The sequence below is a fragment of the Kryptolebias marmoratus genome, linkage group LG22 (genome assembly GCF_001649575.2).
Source record: "Kryptolebias marmoratus isolate JLee-2015 linkage group LG22, ASM164957v2, whole genome shotgun sequence".
In the NCBI taxonomy this organism is placed as follows: domain Eukaryota; kingdom Metazoa; phylum Chordata; class Actinopteri; order Cyprinodontiformes; family Rivulidae; genus Kryptolebias; species Kryptolebias marmoratus.
The window spans coordinates 24,725,998-24,740,545 of record NC_051451.1 but is presented as its reverse complement, the minus strand read 5'-3'; the positions used below and the strand labels follow the sequence as shown (position 1 = coordinate 24,740,545).

The 14,548-nt window shown below is 39.8% G+C and overlaps 2 protein-coding genes across 2 annotated transcripts; both read right to left on the bottom strand.

Annotated features, from left to right (window-relative positions):
• Window positions 1–81: 81 nt before the first annotated feature.
• On the bottom strand, window positions 82–2,072 carry cfl1l (cofilin 1 (non-muscle), like). The gene is made up of 4 exons (XM_017412760.3): window positions 1,928–2,072; window positions 901–1,190; window positions 726–802; window positions 82–618 (listed from the first exon to the last, which is right to left on the bottom strand). Exons 1-4 carry the CDS (start codon window positions 1,928–1,930, stop codon window positions 503–505), a joined length of 486 nt encoding a protein of 161 aa, XP_017268249.1. The 5' UTR covers window positions 1,931–2,072; the 3' UTR covers window positions 82–502.
• A 4,498-nt stretch (window positions 2,073–6,570) lies between these two features.
• Window positions 6,571–14,474, bottom strand: LOC108234124 (calpain-2 catalytic subunit). The gene is made up of 21 exons (XM_017413067.2): window positions 14,145–14,474; window positions 13,637–13,706; window positions 12,275–12,393; window positions 12,049–12,182; window positions 11,797–11,965; window positions 11,630–11,713; window positions 11,108–11,193; window positions 10,147–10,221; window positions 9,847–10,004; window positions 9,589–9,758; window positions 9,493–9,504; window positions 9,147–9,358; window positions 8,769–8,805; window positions 8,618–8,683; window positions 8,478–8,535; window positions 8,322–8,386; window positions 7,648–7,716; window positions 7,484–7,562; window positions 7,203–7,319; window positions 7,051–7,109; window positions 6,571–6,978 (listed from the first exon to the last, which is right to left on the bottom strand). Exons 1-21 carry the CDS (start codon window positions 14,457–14,459, stop codon window positions 6,955–6,957), a joined length of 2,178 nt encoding a protein of 725 aa, XP_017268556.2. The 5' UTR covers window positions 14,460–14,474; the 3' UTR covers window positions 6,571–6,954.
• Between the last annotated feature and the right edge of the window lie 74 nt (window positions 14,475–14,548).

The following is a 14,548-nucleotide window of genomic DNA, read 5'->3' as shown; positions in this document are numbered from 1 at the left end:
CATTGAGACAGAGCTGGAGTCACTGCAGCTCATCTAATTTGACAAATTCCACATAAACCCATAAGAAACAAAAAACACAAATTATTGTTCCAGTTCCTTTATTTGAAAAAAGGTAGTTTCAGGAAAGCTTCCAGGCCAAAACATTTTACTACATTTTTCTAGGCATCCAAGATCAGGAAATTCATATTTTGGGATCAAACTAGAAGCCCAGGCAGGTTGGTGGAGTTAAATTCAAAACTTTCTCCCTCACCCACTTTAAAGGAAAAGTAGGTGCAGGAATTTAAGTCATATGTTGACAAAAAAACCTTATGGAATGATGAGTTTTGTTAATGAGCTTACAAAAATAAAAGTGGGGTTTGTGTTACTGAGATGTAAAAATCAGCGTTGAAGTCTTTGCAGTTGGGGGGGGACATTTTGCCAGGATCCTCATTTGTTTGTTAAATTTTTTTTGAAAACAACAACAAAAAAAAAAAAAAAAAGAAAGGGGAAAGTTTGTTATGGTCTATTCACGGACACTACAGCCTTCAAGTTTAACAACATTACGCCCAATTCTTTCTGCAAAAGTTTCCTTGCTGCCAAGATCTGAACGGTCGTTGATCTGCAGCTCGTGTTTGATACCTGGTAAAAGAAAAAGACACGAGAGGGAACAGCCCAGTCAAGAGAAATTAATCAATTAAAAAGGGTCAAGATCAGATTTCTCTCCATAAACAGAAGCTCACACATACCTGCCATGACCTTTTTAAGGGAATCTTTTGAGCTAGCGTACTGCATTTTTTCCTTGATGGATGCACATTCACAAGCCCTGACAGAGAGAAGTCATTTGATTGTCCCACTCAAACATCCATTTCCTTTTAAACAGTTTGTAGGTTTCACAAAAATATCAGAGGATTGAGAACTTACCACATCACAAACACCAGCTCTTCTTTCTTACTCGCCTCCTTGGTCTCGAAGTGGCAGTCGTACAGCAGGTAGCGGCACGTTTTCGTTTTCATCTGACTCACGAAGAACTTGAAGACGTCGTCAGTGGATGAGAAATCTTTTTCGCGGTAGATTTTCTCTATCTCAATTAAGCCGCTATCGATGTGGAAGATCACCAGCCTGATCCGTTCGTTTGAGTCAGAATCACTTTTCACCACTTTCATTTCATTGATGATGTCTTTCACCTTGTCGCTGACTTTTACTCCGGAGGCCTGGGGGAGGGAAGAAATAAAAACAGTCAGGTTACATTAACTAATCACTGATTTATGAAGTTAAGCACCAAGTGAGAAAAATCCCTGCAAAAATATATAGAAAGTGTCACATTAGGAACACTTTAGGGCCTAAATTCATGCTTCAGCAGTCAGTTTTTACTTGTGCGTGGTTTACGAGTACAGAAAGAAGAAGTGGAAAATGAAAGAACAGGAAGCTCTTTAGAGCTAACTGAGGAGTCCCAGCACTGTTATAAAGCAAGTAAATTTGCAAATAGACTGTTGGTTTTTAAACTTCAGCAGCTGCATGCAGCGAGTGCCGCTTTCTCAGTCAGCCTTCCAAGACCTCGGTGCTGGCACATTCCAGTTACTGAGGGACAAGCTGGCACAAGAAACAGCAGCCAGGAGTCCCTCAGAGAAAATTTGAAGCACGAACAAAGCTCCCTCCATTTTGAAAGCAAACCACACCTTGAACTACCCCATTTTCACAAGCACCAGATCAGGTTTTCTCTCGAAACCTTCATCACCGTTGAAGCACCAAAACTATGCATGCATTAAAAGAGAAAGAAAGTGACAGCCACATGAACTTTCCACAAATTATTTAAAAAAACATAAAAATTAAAAAAGGAAATGGTAGTCATAAATAACAAATCATTTCCTTGCTTATAAAATAAAACAGCAGCTTCTAAGTGACACATCACAAACAAACCCTCAGCTGAAGGAGACGAGACCTGACTCACCATTTTTGCTTCAGAGGTGTGAAGGAAACAGGCAGCAGAGAAAAATGGCAGCAGCAGTCAAAATGCTGAAGGGTCATAAGGAAGAAGAGCAGCAGGTTGACTCATATGGAGGAGGGGCTGGGCTAAATGAGCACACCTCCAAATGTGGACCCGCCCCCTTCGGCCCAGGTGTGACACAATTTCAGCTGCAACCTCAGCTTTTAATCAAATTACACATGAAACCTAAATCACTGCATTTGGAACTGTTTAACTATCTTTCACGCTTTGAACACATTTGTCACTTTATCCGTCTGGTACGGTTTGGTGGAGGTATAGAGTGTATTTGTTTTGTTTATTTTTTAAAAAAAGTAAAGCTCCACCTGTCAACGAAGGTAGAGGCAAAAAATACCCTTATATGGAAAACAACCATATCCACATCTTGACTCACCTGTTGCTGAGATGAAGCCCTTATAAGGTAAAAAGGGAGGATGATTTCATCTCCAAAACATTTACCTGTCAAAACACAGATATCACATGACGACGGATAATGAGATAGAGAAGCCAGTAATTGGTTCTTAACTCCAAAGAGCTAATGCACGTGCACGTATTTAATGTTTCAGAGGACAAATCTGAGCAGTCGGAGCGTAAATTCTTCACAAATGCAAATAAAAAGCAACAAAAGCACATTCAGTGCAAATTCAGTCTGGCTTAGAGAACACTGCACTGACTGTGGGAGGAAAAAAGGAGAAAACTAATAAGAAAAAACTGTCTTTTTCTTTATTTGGTTTGTCAAATGACAACATAAACTGATCAGAAAAGTCCAGGGGTTTTAACGAGGGAATAGGAGGTCCTGTTGAAGGGGAACCTTGGCCCCTTCGTCTCTCTAACACCAAATTTCTTCTACTGTTGTACCAGAATTTAATTCGATTTCAGTTTTTAGCAATGAGTTTTGTTGTTAAAAACAAGGAAGAGAGTTTGATTTGTGGATTCGAAGGGTCTGAACACTCGTATAGAGGCTAAGTAGTTGAATGGATGTGTTACATGTAAGTAAATTCATTTTAAATCAGTTTTTAATTTGACTGGTAGCCAATGAAAGGGTGAAATAATTCATGTGACCACTTGTTTGACTGAACACAAAAAAAGTGAGCTAGACGAGGAACAAAAACAGGACTTACTGTAGTCTCAACAAGAGAAAACTTCAAGGTTTGCACCAGTTTCCAGGATAATTTATGTAGTTCTTGGATGGATTTTTGTAATATTTCTCAGCTAAAAGAAACACAACTGAATGTCCTTCGTGATCTGAGTTTTTAAATGCTGTTCAAAGATCAGGGCCAAGCACTTAACCTTTAGGAGAAATGTGCTCTTATTCTTGGTTTTGCATGCATTAGCTGTAATTTTCTTTACTAACATCACTCTGAAGTATTAGGAAGGAGAGGAAAAATACTCATCTTTGCATGGTGACACAGAGTTCAGCTCTTCTTGTCAGCCCTGTAATTTAAGCGGAGAATCAACCCTTTTTTCACAGAGTCTATTTTTACATTTTCAGATAGCCTGCCTCGTCATCACAGTGGCTTTCCTCCCTTTGTGTGGATTTATGGTTTACAGAGTCAGAGCGAACTGCCCCACATCTGGAATACAGCTTCTGAAAATCAGCACACGACTGAGCTTACCTGCCAACACTGCGATGATGTGAGTGAGTAAAACACTAAAATGCTGTTCATGTACGTCACACAGCCCATTGTGTGGCGTTCAACCAAAAAGAAACAGGAAAAATACTTTTTTTTCCTATCTTATCATTGAGCATGACTGTGACCTACCTGAGAAATGTGTCCCAACTGTTATTTTCCAAAAAGATTATTGTGGATGACCTTTTTGAGGTAATTCCAGCCATGAAAATCGCCTCAGACGTCACCAGGGGCGCCTCCAGAAGGTGCCTAAATGGGGGCCACTGATAGTCTAGGAATGGCACATTAAAACCAAAAGATGATACTACAAACTGAGAACGGCAGTCGCTGCTCTCTCCGATTCGTATTCATGACTGAAACCATCATTCCTTAAAGAACTCATACTTTCCACTAACTTTATGTCAAAGTTTTAAACAAATATCTCAGAATATGTGTTAGGGATGACTTTCAGCTACTTACCTGCCAAACTTCAGCTCAAAATCTGTATATCTGACTGAGTTATAGCGATTTTTGTGTTGCCAAATGTTTGCGAGCGGCCATCTTGAATTAGGTTGACTCCAAAGGTTTATGTACAATACATCCAATAATTATTTTGCTGTGAGTTTCAGTAAAATCAGATATTTACTAACAGATAGATTATGCATATAAGACTGAATGGCCGGGAGGAACGGAACTGCTCTTATTAATTTTCATATTAAACTTTTTTTTCCAACTTACAGCCACTGTAATATAGTGGTTTATGGATTCTGGGACGGCTGACGCTTGTATGCTTTCAGCATAGATATCACACAGTTTTATCTGGCAGTTATGTGGATCTGTCTAGCCTTTTTTTCAAGATCAATATGGCCGATCCTCAGAGCAATTTATTGTGCTTTAGAGAAAATTTCCCTTTTGCTGCTGTATTAATGAAGAAAAATGGCATCAGAATAGAACAATTAAGACCAAATAATTAACAAGTTTCCATCAAAAGAAAGAACTTATGTCCCTGTGGATGTATGATTGATTGTAATGTTTTGTGTTTTCAAAAGAATAAGTCACATTTGTATAGTTTTACGTTAGCAGGAGCTATTAAACGTAGGGCAGTCAGTCTTATAGTTACAGAACTGACATAACTCTTTATGTGGAATATTTCTTTTTTATTTTGAGTTATTTTGCATTAAAGGAGGATCAGTTTGTGCTTGGAGTGTGTGTTAAGAGTGACTCTCAGCTGCTACCACGTCAAATTTTAGCTCAGTATTTGTAAAACAAAGTTACATAATAATTTAATTTCAGCTAAGGTTGATTAGCCGAGTTGGCCATGTTGAACTGGGTTGACTCCAGCTGTAAACTGATTACTTTTTGAGTTTTATTAAAATCCCTCCACTGGTTCATGCTGACAGACAAACTACAGCTGCAAAAAAAAAGTCAAAATCCATCTTTAATATTGCAGTTAATGAAAATGATCAATCTGACGGTCTGACAGGAGCCTCTGCCTCTGTGAAACTCCAGAGGTTTTCTCGCCTTCGTGGTTTCCGTTTTGAAACTTTGTGAATTTAATTATGAAGGCTCCTTGTGCTGACTGTAACTTACAACATGTGGTTAAAGAGTAAATCTTTGTGAACTGACCAGTAAAAAAAAGAAAACCATTTTTTTTACCAAACTGAACAGATCATTTTTTGTTTTCATCACATCATTTGTTCTTGAGAAGTTTCTCAGGGGCCACCTCTGTTTGCAGGGGAACGATGGGAGAAAAGCTTTCTGTGCAAATGTGTTTTACAGCTGTTGTTTTTTCTTTCTAAAGTCATCAAAAGTGTGGTCATTCTTGTCTACCAAAGCAAAAGGCAGCCAGCAGCAGCTTCAAAAGTAGCAAAAGAGGAAATACAACCCAGAGGCGCACAGGGCAGGAAATGACTGCTGCATGACTCTGAGAGCTGAAAACTTCATGCTGCTGCAAGCAGAGGTTGGCCTCAAGCCAGTCAGAGACAAGAGAACAGGAACAACCTAAATCTGTGAGGACTGGGACATCTGCTGGTTAGTTACAGGTACTAAACCTAACAAGGGCTTCTATTAGGTGACAGGTGACGTTTAACCAAAAACTGGGTTGTGAACGACTGAAGGGAGACCGGTGATCAGGTACACAAATGTTAAATAAAACTAGTTTAGCTTGATGCTTGCTTTTTATTTTGTTTTGTTGAAAAAAGCAACATGTTAGCTCATATCTCATGAACCAAACATGTTAGGACCCTTAGAAAAATCTGATTATCAATCACGGTTACAATTTCTGTGGTTTAACACAAATAGATATTCCACCTGTTCCAGTTATTAAAGCATGCGTTTAAAACTGATTTGTCAGCATAATGTTAAGAAAAATATTCCAAGAGTTCTTTTGTGCATTTTACAGCTCATAATTCCAATACAATGGATGCAACGTCACCTCAAAGGGATAGTGCTGATGTTTTGAAGGTGGGTTCTGTAGAAAGGTTATTAACAATTAACTTTTTGACCAGCTTCAGTTCAGGGAAATGAAGTTTAATTGAGTATAACTTAAGGACCTTTGAGAGGAAAAGTCCTTCAGGGTAGTAGTTTTTCAGGCATGTCATAACTAGACAGAGGGCTGGAAGCTGGAAGTTGAAGCCATTAAGGATAAGCGCCCCCTGGTGGCTGGTTGCATTACAGTTTTTAACTCCAAGACATTTTCCTGGCTACAAAACATAAATACACTTCAGGTAATTTATTTTAAGATGTTGATTTTTGTTGATCCACGTAGATCTTACCTTGCTGTCGTGTGTTCCAATATGCTTCCATCTCATATGTTTAGTTATATATAGTTATTTATTTGAGGTTAAAAGAAATGTGTCACATTTCACATGTCAAAAGACTGACAGGGTCTTTTGTATTAAGGGTTTCGCCCCACATCCTTAGTCTGCAGACACCGGCATTACAAATACTTTTAAAAAGCGAACATTTTAGCTTCAGTTTTGAACGACGAAAAAAGGCAGAGACGCTTCATCCATCTTTATTCATGTTGAAGGTTTCAGAGGTCCTATTTACTACACAGAAAAGGTATGACGTTCAGTTTTAAAACATATGATTCCAATACATCATACAAGTACCATGAACCAGTGTGAATAAACTTTAAAGTTCTAAAAACGGCCAATATGTGCATTTTAAAAACTGTTACAAGTTTGTGGGTAAACAGCTTTTCTTCTACTAAGAGATCACATGCATGTTGTTGGGATTTTTTTGTATTTTATTGTTTGCACCTTATTTTCCCCTCAAACGTTATATCTAGAGAAGCGAATCTAAATCTGCATTAGACAAAAACAGGTAAATGTTTAGAAGTGATGACTCTTTTTAAGACAAATGGTAGATTCTTCTGCTTCTTTACAGCATCGCCAGATTCAGCCACTGTGGATGAAAGCATGAGCAGGTTATTGTACGAACTATCATCCAAACACACATCCATAGACGATCTCCTACCTCCATGTAATTCAACTCTATGTAACCATCCCCATCTTTGTCCATGGTCTTAAAAGTGTCTGTTGCGATGTAAAGGAAGAATCAGAGCTCTGCCATGTTTGCAGGATTAAAATGTGCCCATCGAGGAAAAAGAAAAAACACACGAAACTCACTGAAGAGCGTCTCCAAGCGAAACAGGCAGCACACAAAATTGTCGAAGTCGATGGTGAGTTCTGCATCACTGTAGCGAGCCACGATGACCTGATGCAGAGGGTTGTTCAGGGAGAAACCTGGAACAATTCAGAGCAAAAAAAGCTAAAAATGTAAAGGCAGAAAAATTCACACACCTGTTTGTTTCTACTAAACATTTGTTTACTTGAATCTAACAGTCCCTTCCAGTCTCCCGAGTGCTATAAACTGTAAAAAGGTACAATTTATGAAATGTGTTTCTCACCAGCTTCTTCGACAGCCATCCGCATCTCAAAGGAGCTCATGCAACCGCTGTGGTCCTTGTCTCTGTTTTTGTACAGATCCTAACAGAGATCCCGGCAGGTTAGCACCCGTCTAACTAATCAACAGCTGCATTAAAAGGTAAATAAAGGAAAATAGTGGACATACCAAGAACTTCTCAATCTTCATCCACAGGATCTTGAATTCCACCAGCCCTAGCTTCCCGCTTCCGTCTTTCTTTGGAGAAAATGTCAAGGAATATTGGAACCAACCCCTTCACAAATTTAACATAAAAGCTAGATCTAGTAAATATCTGACACTGAAGACTTCAATCATGTGTCTAGTCTCAAAAGAAGGACATTATGAGTTATAAAAAACTGATACCACAGTCATGTTTGTGCAGTAAATGTATTTCTACAGACAGCAACTAAGGTGAAAAGTTTAATTTTTGGTGCAGTTTGTGGACAGAAAAGTGCCCAAAATGTGATCGAAATGTTTATTTTGGAAGCTTAAAGAAGACAAAATGCTTTTCTTTTCATGCTTTGATGCATTAAGTAAAACAAGAAAAGCTATTAAGTCAATAAACAAGAATTTAACTCATTGGTGAAACTAAGTGAGGCAAGTTTTATGCTAATAAATGGCATGTCCCGTGGAGATGCCATCATTTTAACTGTAAATACACACATTGACACTTTGGACACTATTTTCAGTCACTTTGGCTGTTTCTGTAGGTAAACAAACACACGTGGTGTATTTTTTAGGGTTGTAAAACTAGATCTATGTGCATAAAGAGGTTCTAAGTGTGTTTCCTGATGTAACCTGGGATGAGAGGCAAAGGATACGTCCAGCAGGTTGACCATGTTGCGGCAAGTTGTTACACTAAACCCGTCGGTTCTGATGTCCTGTCCTGAAAAATTAATAAAACAAATTAATCATTTGCTCCGTCTGGTTCACGTGAAAACCTAACTTGCATGAAATATAAAAATGAAAAGTCTTACTTCTTGTCACGACTCTGTTGAGGATTTTCTGCAGTTCGAAAGCAGAAATCTCCACATCCTGACAGACATGAGAGGCAAAGTTAATTTCACAGACGCTGCCTGGATACCTGGAGTTAATCTGTTAAATTTAGCGTTCTCACATGTCCAGCAAGCTGTTCGAACAGACTCTTGAATCTGTCGTTGATGTCGTCTTCATCAATGTTAATCTAAACAGGACACAAGTGAAATTTTCTAGTTTCAAAATCTATTAAAATCATTATATGACTAAAAATACCCAAAAACATGATTTACCTGCTCGACATGGCAGTCCACAGGGTCATCGATCTCCCTGAAATCAACAAAAAGTCACATTTGTTAATTACTTTTATTCTCATAATGCAAAACCAAACATGTTTTATGATAAAGGTACTCTTTGCAGTCATGAAGTAATTTAAAATAAAGTAATTACCAAATTTGCACCATATTTTCTCATGCTGATGGGGAATCTGTCCTTAATCTAAAAATTTAGAAGCATTTAAAAATTGCATATGAGTATATTTAGAAAACTGCAGTAAACTCTTTCAAACTGCCCCATTTGATGTCGCTCAGGTTAAACCTGTTCTGCGTTCGATTTCATGCTTTGCAATGAGTACCTTTGAAGAACCGAGTGTGTTTGTGGAAGTGACGTACTGGAAATCAGCCTCTTTCTCAGAGAAAACCCGCAAATAAAAGTCTCCGTTCTTGTTGGGCTCGAAGGTGGAGGGCAGGATGACATACTCCCCGGGGGGGAGGCAGAAGCGGTTGGACACTTCCCGCGTGTTGATGAAGGTTTCAGAGCGGGCCGATGAAGCATGGTACAGGAAAAAATCTTTCTTCAGGTGCACCTGCCTTTGGCCAGAGAACTGCGAAATGAGAAACAGTTGTTTCACATCTACGTGACCTCAAACATGTGACGTCAATTTTTATTGTGTATGCCAAAAATTCCTGTTTGCTTTGAACACTAAAGTGCTGCCAGCAGATTCCCTGGGTGATGTACCTCTTCAGGAAGCTAGAAAAAACAAATCAAATATGAGTAACAAAATGATTTTATGTTCATTTTTGCCATGTTGCTAATTTTGAGGCAGGTTCACACATCATAAATTGCAAATCCGATGGTGTACATGTCTTCGCCCATTCTCCTCTGACGACGCCTGTTCTTCTGCATCAAGCCCACAATGACAGTGCAGCCTTCCTCTTCATCATCAGGATCATCATCCACGTCGTCCAGCTTTATAACAAACTGAGGATTCGTCCAGAAGGTATCTGGGAGCAGGAGCAAACGGATGAGCGGATTTAAAGAACCGTTTCTGGTTGAAAGCACACGAAAGCGTGAAGGACAAACTGGTCCTACTAGCAAAGTTTCTGCAGCCTCCGGCCGACACGCCCCTTCTCCACGTTTCCTCAAACTCTGTCTCTGCCCACTTTTTGTATTCGTCTGTGAGAGCATCCGGGGTGAGGTTGCAGATCTCGAGGCGGGAATACTGGCGCAGGAAGTCAGAAAATGACATCCTGTGGAAAAAGCATCGTGATAAAAATGGGGGAAATAGCTGCTGCACGCTCACTGTGCCTTTCTATATTATGTTTCTGTCAGTGGAGTTTGTTGACATGGTTTAAAAATGGATTATTTCTCATTTTTATTGATGAGATTCACCAGAACTCTCCATCCTCGGAGCGGTTGGTCAGCCTCTCCCGATCATCATCACTCACGTATCTCCATTCACATGAACTGGAATTAAAAATAAAGAAACGGGAAAGAGTGAAATTTGAGCTCAGATCCACCTGGCAACCACAGAAAAAAGCCTTGAAGACACAGTCTGAGTAACAACAGGCTTTTCCAGCTTTTCCAACGTGTGTGTGTGTGTGTGTGTGTGTGTGTGTGTGTGTGTGTGTGTGTTACACGCATGGCAGGAAAACGCCCAAGAAACAAGAATCACATTTAGGCTGGCCTGGGTGTAGCGGCAAGTAATTGAGAGAGATTTTTGCAGAAAAGAATAAAGTGGGTGTGGAGAAGAGCTTTTGTTCAACGGTTATATTCATGTTATTTGTCATGCTAAGTCAAGCCTACATGTTAGAGTACATTACACTTCGATAATTTTACAAACTCTTTATATTTTGCTCTAATTTGGAACTTAAGGAAAGGAAAAGCAGAGACAACTAATGAAAGTAGCATTCCTTAAAGCCTTCTTGCAAAGTTTTAAACAAAGTTTTCCTGCAATCTGTTAATCTATTAGGTATGCCATGGGGAGGATTCTCAGCTACTACCACGCCGATTTTTAGCTCAATACTAGTAAAACTGACTGAGTTATAGCCATTTTTGTGTTTGGAGGGGTTGATTAGCTGCGGCAGCCATCTTGAATCGGGTCAGCAACAAAAGTTAATCAGTTGCAGGTGTTCGTCCAATGAATGAATTAAAATCTGTCCAGTGTTTCCACTTTTACGGAGCACAAAACTAACAAAAAGTCAGTGTACGGATGCAGAATTCCAGATGCTGTGCAAAACTTTATTAAACAATAAAATGATTATTAATTCAGGCCGAAAGAAGAACGACCATGTGTCTGACACTGAAGAAGCTGAAGATTTCACTGAAATGAAGATGTTGGTCTAAAACTCACTTGTCGCTCCAGGCGCCGGTCCACTCCACCTGACCCCACGGGTTTCTGATCCTGATCAGCTGCACCGAGTCTCCGTTACACTCCACCTGCAATTCGAACAATAATTAAAGGCTGAGCATTTCTTGAAGGAATGCATATCACCCGCCGCCTTTCGTGCCAAAGATTAAGACTGAGAATTAAAGGAGTTGTGGCCGTTTCGGTCAATCTTGAAACGTTATGCGGAGTCTAGTGTCATATCATAAAATGTCATGCTCAGAGTATGTGTCGTGAAAGACTTTCAACTACGACCAAGTCAAATTTTAGCTCAGCATCTGCAAAACTGACTGAGTCATAGCCTTTTCTGTGTTTTTTAAGGTCAGTTGGCTGTGGCAGCCACTTTGAGTTGGGTTAATCAGCTGCAGAGAGAGATATTTAGGTAAAAGTCAGACACAAAATCATTATCACCTGCCTTGGCCTTTTGATGGTGGGCAATAATTACCGTCACTAACATTGATTACTGTGCAAAGGTTGACTTAGCCTCACCTGATCTGCTCCTGTTACGGAGTAAGCATGGCCTTTCACCAGCTTACGATGTGTGATGGCCTCAGAATCAGCTGAACTGGTGATCTGCGATGGTTAGAAAAGGTTATCACACACCACAGAGCTAACAGCCATGCTTAATGACATTAAATCAGGAAAGTTGAACAAACATCAATGGAGCAGCCCAGGAGAGAGCCTCTCTCCAGGGCCTTTCTAATTATTTTGAAGAGATTCGGAGACGGGCTGCTCAGGATATGCTGCTCAGCGATCCCCCCGGTGAAGTCCTCAAAGCCCTCAGTGGTGCTGCCTCCAGAGAGAGCCTCGTAGCATCCATTCAGTCTGAAATTAAAAGGCTTGTTAAAGAGCGAGATCAATGAAGGAAGCTAAAGCAAACAGAGCGGTATGTCCAGATGCTTTCATACTTAGCATAGGCCTTCTCCAACAAAGCGCTCCAAAACTCTGAGCCCTCCTCCGAGTGAACAAACAGTAGTTTGCCATCCCTAGTAGGCAGACGGTCATCAACCACCACGTCCATCCAGTCACCAAACTGCCAGAACTGAGAAACACAACAAAGACACGACAGCTCGAATCCTGTTTGTCTGTGTGAGGGGGAGCCACCCACAAACAAACGGGCTCTGAACGCTGTACCTGAAAGTGAAAGATTCCAGCGTAATCCTCCTCAAAGCTCTGGTCGTGGGGCACCACACGACACAAAACCTGTTTGTTGAGAGTCAGGGAGGCGATGGCTGCCAGGAGCCAGCAGTCGCCTAGAGAAAAATACACAAGTTACAATTAAGCAAACATAAAATCCAACGCATGCAACGTTTCAGGTGGTTTCATTTTTTCACTGCAACGTCTCACAAGTTGCACAAAAGCCCCTAATCTTTCATTGCAACTCAGTGTCTCCAGCTTGTGGAAGATTTGTGGCAGACTGGGCGTAGGCCGAGAAGTCAGAGGGAGTTTTGTGTTATTGTTTTGTACTCAGTGACAGGTGATGTCAAGACACTGGAATTCATCGGTGCAGATGTCATTTCAGTCATGTAACAATATGACAGTTTCCAAAGCTTAAAACCAAGTCAGTGAAACACTGGTGTATTCACTGATTAAACAGTCAGTATCAGCATGTTTCTGTTCATCTGACAGGCTAAGATAAACATGCAAAATCATTAAAATAGTTGCAGATGGAAATGTGTTTCCTGTGTAATGCTGTTAGTGTTTAATTATGTCCAACAAAAGGCTTTAAATGTAATTTTTTCATGTATAAAACTGAAAATGCCTTGTTCAAAAATGATATATCAGATGAACACATTTCATGCATAGCAGTAGTATGTGCTTTCCAACAAGAAAGAGTAATTAAAAAGTGTAATTTAGCATTTATAACCAGTTATAAGACACTGTTCATACCTTCATACAGGCCATTATTGATTTGCTGCCTATATATTACCACCTATTATTTAAAGCTGAAATAATAACTGTTTTATTATGTATGTTTTACCCATTTATAAGGGGACCCTTATATAAAGTGGTACCAAAATTACAATACATAAAACTAAGCATGCACAGAAAAAAGAACCACACCCACATAAACTGATATTTTCAGAGAAACACATGCATGAAAAAGAATGCAATAATATGCCTAATACACAAACAGGACAAACAAAACTTAATCATATGTTTATATAGAAACATTTTTAAACTTTTCTTAAAAAATAAAAATTAATCTGCTTAAAGAATGCATTTCTTTTTCGGACCATTTCTGATATAATCGCCTACCTTGTCGGACCGGCGGTTGTTATGGGGACCAAAGCCTGATCCTAATACAGTGATTTATGATTTTTGGGTTTGGGTTTAAGTTTAGGGTTAAAATGAGATTAGTTTAGGGTTAGACATGTACTGGTAATGGTTAGGTTTAGGGTAAGGGTCGGGGTTAAGTTACAGAAATGAATGGAAGTCAATACAATGTTCTCATAAGGATATAAATACCAACTTATGTGTGTGTGTGTGTCTCACCGAGTGCTCCCTGACAAATATCCGTCCTGGTGGCATCTTCACTGATGAATTTTGGACAGGAGCACAATTCCTGGGGTGGAATAGTTACAGTTTGAACGAGTGAAAGAGGTCATAATAAAATGCTTTTTTTTCCTGCGAGCTCTTTTCATTCAGCCTCATTAAATTAAAGTCTAATTTCAGTGACTGATCGTGTTTGAAACTGTTAAATTGATGGTAATGTTCAAGAGAGCTCATCTTTTTTTTTTTTCATAGAAAGAAATGGTATAATGCCTGAAAACGCCAAGAAAACACATCAAGAATTTGGACCAAACTTGTTCCTAATGATGCAATTTGCACTTACCTGAGACACCTTTTATATGTTAAATATCACAAATAATAACTCTTTACCTTTACTTAAAACAGTAAAACCTTTTTCCTCTTCGACTCCCAGCTTTAAATAAGGAGCAGCAGTTTAAATACACATTTCTAACTGCAGCTATATATTTTTTTGTTGAAGTGCAGCACTCACAGTGGGTCTCTGCCAGGTGACACCCCGAACTTTGTAGGAACCTGGTCCGAGCTCTTTGTAGCCCAAGGATGAAACCAGAGGCTCAAAGCATTCATCCTCAAACAGCTGACCTCTTTCCAGACAGCTTCTCTTCAGCTCCTCGAAGTCTTGGTTCAGATATTTCACGGCCTGAGAGTTGGACCCAACTCCTCGGGATTTCGCCCGTTGGTGCTGGAGCTTGACTGCGATGCCTGACATGTTTGAGTCGTTCTGCGCTGCCTGCTGCTTCCTCTCCGTGTGTGTCTGTTGTGTACGGTTAGACAGGTTCTGTGTCATGTGTGCACACCAAAGTGCTTCTCCACACCCTTTATTGTTTGCACCAGACAGTTTTTCTCCAGGCTCACCTAAGAGTCCTTCATTCTGTA

Excerpts from the sequence above, each read along its gene's own strand:
- LOC108234124 (XM_017413067.2), bottom strand. The coding sequence starts at position 14,459 with ATGACACAGAACCTGTCTAACCGTACACAACAGACACACACGGAGAGG. Across the intron at positions 10,005-10,146 it reads TCCGAGGATGGAGAGTTCTG|GATGTCATTTTCTGACTTCC; the intron begins GTGAATCTCATC and ends CTTTTTCCACAG. Across the intron at positions 9,759-9,846 it reads AGGCTGCAGAAACTTTGCTA|ATACCTTCTGGACGAATCCT; the intron begins GTAGGACCAGTT and ends TCCTGCTCCCAG.
- cfl1l (XM_017412760.3), bottom strand. Across the intron at positions 803-900 it reads GAGCTGGTGTTTGTGATGTG|GGCTTGTGAATGTGCATCCA; the intron begins GTAAGTTCTCAA and ends TCTCTCTGTCAG. Across the intron at positions 619-725 it reads CCTTAAAAAGGTCATGGCAG|GTATCAAACACGAGCTGCAG; the intron begins GTATGTGTGAGC and ends TTCTTTTACCAG.